Source organism: Protobothrops mucrosquamatus, unplaced genomic scaffold (assembly GCF_001527695.2).
Source record: "Protobothrops mucrosquamatus isolate PMUCROS unplaced genomic scaffold, P.Mucros_1.0 scaffold6006, whole genome shotgun sequence".
In the NCBI taxonomy this organism is placed as follows: domain Eukaryota; kingdom Metazoa; phylum Chordata; class Lepidosauria; order Squamata; family Viperidae; genus Protobothrops; species Protobothrops mucrosquamatus.
The window spans coordinates 15,894-19,872 of record NW_015391845.1 but is presented as its reverse complement, the minus strand read 5'-3'; the positions used below and the strand labels follow the sequence as shown (position 1 = coordinate 19,872).

At 43.1% G+C, this 3,979-nt stretch overlaps 1 protein-coding gene across 1 annotated transcript in view; it reads left to right on the top strand.

Moving 5' to 3' along the window:
• The window catches only part of LOC107300040 (C-Maf-inducing protein), a gene marked incomplete at both ends in the record, with an annotated part of 21,295 nt that overhangs the window by 1,966 nt on the left and 15,350 nt on the right, over positions 1-3,979 (top strand). Inside the window, 3 exons of the mRNA XM_015829383.1 lie at positions 198-278; positions 1,967-2,070; positions 3,214-3,318. Coding sequence (XP_015684869.1) covers positions 198-278; positions 1,967-2,070; positions 3,214-3,318 — 290 coding nt within the window. The remainder of the gene's footprint in view (positions 1-197; positions 279-1,966; positions 2,071-3,213; positions 3,319-3,979) is intronic.

Sequence of the window (3,979 nt, the reverse complement as noted above, 5' to 3'; positions counted from 1 at the left end):
CCTGACTGAGAAACACTTTTGAAGCCCTTTACAAAGATCTATCCAGTAGATTGGGGAATAGAGTCCTTATAAAACTGATGGTTAGAAAAGAAAGGTCCTTTTAACTTGTTAAGATTAATAGAAGCATTGGGATTATTAGCGGCCGTGGATTGTGCTTCTTCTCGCCTCTTTTTAAACACAATAATCTTTTGACGCAGCACTGCCGAGAACGCCCGCGATCCATGGTGGTTATAGAAGTGTTCACTCCAGTGGTACAGAGAATCCTAAAACATAACATGGTGAGTCCATCGTTTTGTTGTCTTGGTTCAGAGTTTTCTACACAAAATGCTGCTATTTTAGATGGTCTGTTATGTCCATGTGACATATTTATGGAACAAAGAAGCAGGTACAGCGGCACCTTGGTACTCAACTGCGTTGAAGCTCATCAAATTTGGTACTCAACGCATTTTGACACAAACATTTTGTCCCGGTACTCCTCATTTGTTTGGTAATCAATGCACAAGCTAGAACTTGTCGTTGTCGGCTGCCTTGTGACTCACTACATTATTCCTTATGGGAAAAATTGTCATCGTTTTTGGTACTCATTGTGCCTCCCGGAACCAATTAACGATGAGTACTGAGGTACTACTCTGGTCCTAAAACACTTGGCTTCATTCTTCAGTGAAAGCCTATCTCCCTGTTTAGCTAAAAAGGCAACTTTGGGGAAAGTTTGTGGGGGTTTTGTCCCCCTCCTAAAGGCTACCTTTTTGTCTTTGGTGAACAATGAAAAACATAGAAAGCAACTGTGGAATAACATCCTTTTTCAAAAAATGAATCATGGACCGGTTAAGTAAATATTCATATACTGCTCTCCGGCCTTTCTGCCTGAAATGTTTTTGAGGCACTATTTAATGGGAAGACTTATACGTAGAACTTACCTCATTTTGATACTGGGACAAAAAGAACAAGCTATGCATTACAGGTAAGAACAGAAATGTTCTTCCCGCCTCTGGAGAACGTTCGGTGGCAGATTTGGTTGGACCAATGTAGACTGCTGCGTGTCCCATCATCAGCCCTGCGTGCCTTATTTCCAAGTAAAACCGAAGACCCAAATGTTCAAAGGAAAGCAAGGATACCTATGGCCTGAAGGTATCCACTGAGCTTGGCCTCCGAAGCTGTGGAGCTCACCAGTGTTGTAATAACACAACAGCAGCAAATTCAATAAACTAGCAAATTTGCTGCTGTTTCGTGACATCTAAAAAAAATCAGCTGGCTGACTCAGCTACCTCTCTCTGCCTCAAAATTGGCCTGGCCCTGTTTGGCATGTTTATTCTTTTTGCAAACTTTCCTCTTGGACCACGTTTCATTCAAGCAGGGGAAGAAACATTTCGCAAACACCAAATCTAGAAGCAGCAACTTCAAAGCTGTGGAAGTTCGCAAGCAATTAAAAGCGATTCACACGGTTGTTTAAAAGCATCTGGCTTCTCCCATTGACTTTCCTTCTCTGAAACCACCTGAAAAGTTCACAAACGGTGATCACATGACCCTGGGATGCTGCAACTGTGGCAAGTACATGTCAGTTGCCAAGAATTCAAATTTTGCTTACCTGACCGTGAGGCTGCACAAGGAGGACCCTTCTTTCAACAGAAGAGAAATAGAATAGAATAAAAATGTTATTGTCACTTTAATTGCACTCTAATCAGCATACATTAAAAATGAAATTTTGTTGCATTCAGCTCCCCCCAAAATGCCCATATGGCAATGCACACACATATATGACACAGAGAAACATCACAGTCTAGTCCAAAGGTATCCATGAATGCCGTTGTAACTTTGAATGATCACTAAATTAATGGTTGTAAGTCAAGGGGATACCTGTATAAACACCGATTAAAACTTTCTGTTCCTCAAGACATCCTTATTGAAAGTCCACGCCTAGCACTTCCAAATCTTAACTATCTCCTTTTTTTTTTTCTGTTTTGGACAGGATTTTGGTAAATGTCCTCGGCTGCGGCTTTTTACCCAAGAGTATATTCTGGCCTTGAATGAACTGAATGCAGGCATGGAAGTAGTAAAGAAATTTATTCACAGGTAAATATGCATGTGGTCAAAAAAAATCTCTCCTTTTGTAGGATATTCGTCCTTGCTTCACGTCAACTGTTTTCCGTGCCAGCAGCCTTGGTAGCCAACATTTTGCCATGAGTTTAAAAGGTGTTTTCTCTCAACATTGGCCTATAATTTAGCACAGTGTTTCTCAACCTTGACAATTTTAAGGCATGTGGACTTCAACTCCCAGAATTCCACAGCCAGCGATGCTGGCTGTGGAATTCTGGGAGTTGAAGTCCAACATGCCTTAAAATTGTCAAGGTTGAGAAACACTGATTTTTAGCAGACCTTCTCCTTCTGTGAGGATCCACTTCCGTGCTGTTTCATTTCCGTTCATCAATAAATTATTGAATCACTCAAATAAATTGATTTGAACTGATTGAATAAATTATTCAATCCAATAAATGGAATCCCATCCATGTTTACTCGGTCAATGACCAGCAGAAACTTAAAAGAACAAAACAGAGGGAAGCAAATAAAATAACAATGATGTACTAACAACTAGTAGAATACGCCACAGAACACAACACTCACTCCTGTGTTAGGTTAATGCAGTTGTTAACCTGGCTGACAGAGCTAACGCATTAATAAGCATAAAATAAAAGTATTTCTTTAAAAAAAATTATCGGGGTTTCCCAACTGGGACACAGGGGCGCAGCATTCTGCAATCCCGATGGAACTAAGTTGGGGGAAACTGAATTTACACATTGTGTGGGCCTTGGTGCTCTCTACGTTTGGTGGTTTTCTTGCAGATGTTTCATTATCCTACAAGGTAAACCCCGTTCCTTTCTAACACTGATGATGTTACACAGCTGGGTCATGAAACTTCTTCAAGTAAACCATCAAGCTCAGAGAGCAACAAGGATCCCATAGTCGTTGTCATCCTCCTCCTCCTCCTCCTCCTCCTCCTCCTCCTCCTCCTCCTCACTCCATTCCCTTCTGGCATTGATGATATAACCTAGTTTGGTCATGAAACGTCTCCAAGAAAACCACCAAGCTCAGAGAGCACCCAGGGACCCCTCAATTCAAGCCTGAGCTACAGATATCCTCTTCTGTTAAAACTTTATGCTTGCTCCTGCCTTAACAACGTGGATACACCGTCTCACATCCCTGCTCTCTTCATTCCAGTATGCACGGCCCGACTGGTCAGTGTCCGCATCCACGCGTCCTTCCGAATCTCGTTGCCGTCTGTTTAGCAGCCATTTATTCTTGCTACGAAGAATTCATCAACAGGTCAGTCACTGCATCTCCCAGTGAGCCCTTTCAGGGAGAACCATCTGAGCAAGAAAATGCACTTGCATCAAAAGGTGTTACGTTTGTCCCAGCAAACTCTGCAGGGACAGGTGGAGGAAGATGTGGGTGGAGGTATTTTTCGGTATTGAGGTGAAACTGTGGGGAACGGGGCAGATTTGGGCTTTTGCCAGCATGACGTGGGAGACCTTTGGTTGGTAGAAGACCAGCTCACCAGGATGCTATTTATTAACTCTCTGTGAAGCTCAGAAGCCTTCTGGTGAAGAGGCATGGGCCTTGCTTCAAAAAACAACACAGGAGAGCACATTGCTTCCAGCTTGTGATCTTTATTAAGAGAACTGTGCTGTATGAGCAGAAATAAATGTATATATCTTGCATGGAATCAGAACAGAGCAGAATAACAGAGCTGGAAGGGACCTTGGAGGTCTTCTAGTCCAACCCTCTGTCTATCTGGACCCATACCAGTCGGGCTTCAGGCCGGGATACAGCACGGAAACGGCATTGGTCGCGTTGGTTAATGATCTCTGGAGGGCCCGGGACAGGGGTTATTCCTCTGTCCTTGTTCTTTTGGACCTCTCAGCGGCTTTTGATACTGTAGACCACGGTATCATGCTGCGGCGTCTCGGTGAGTTAGGAGTGGGAG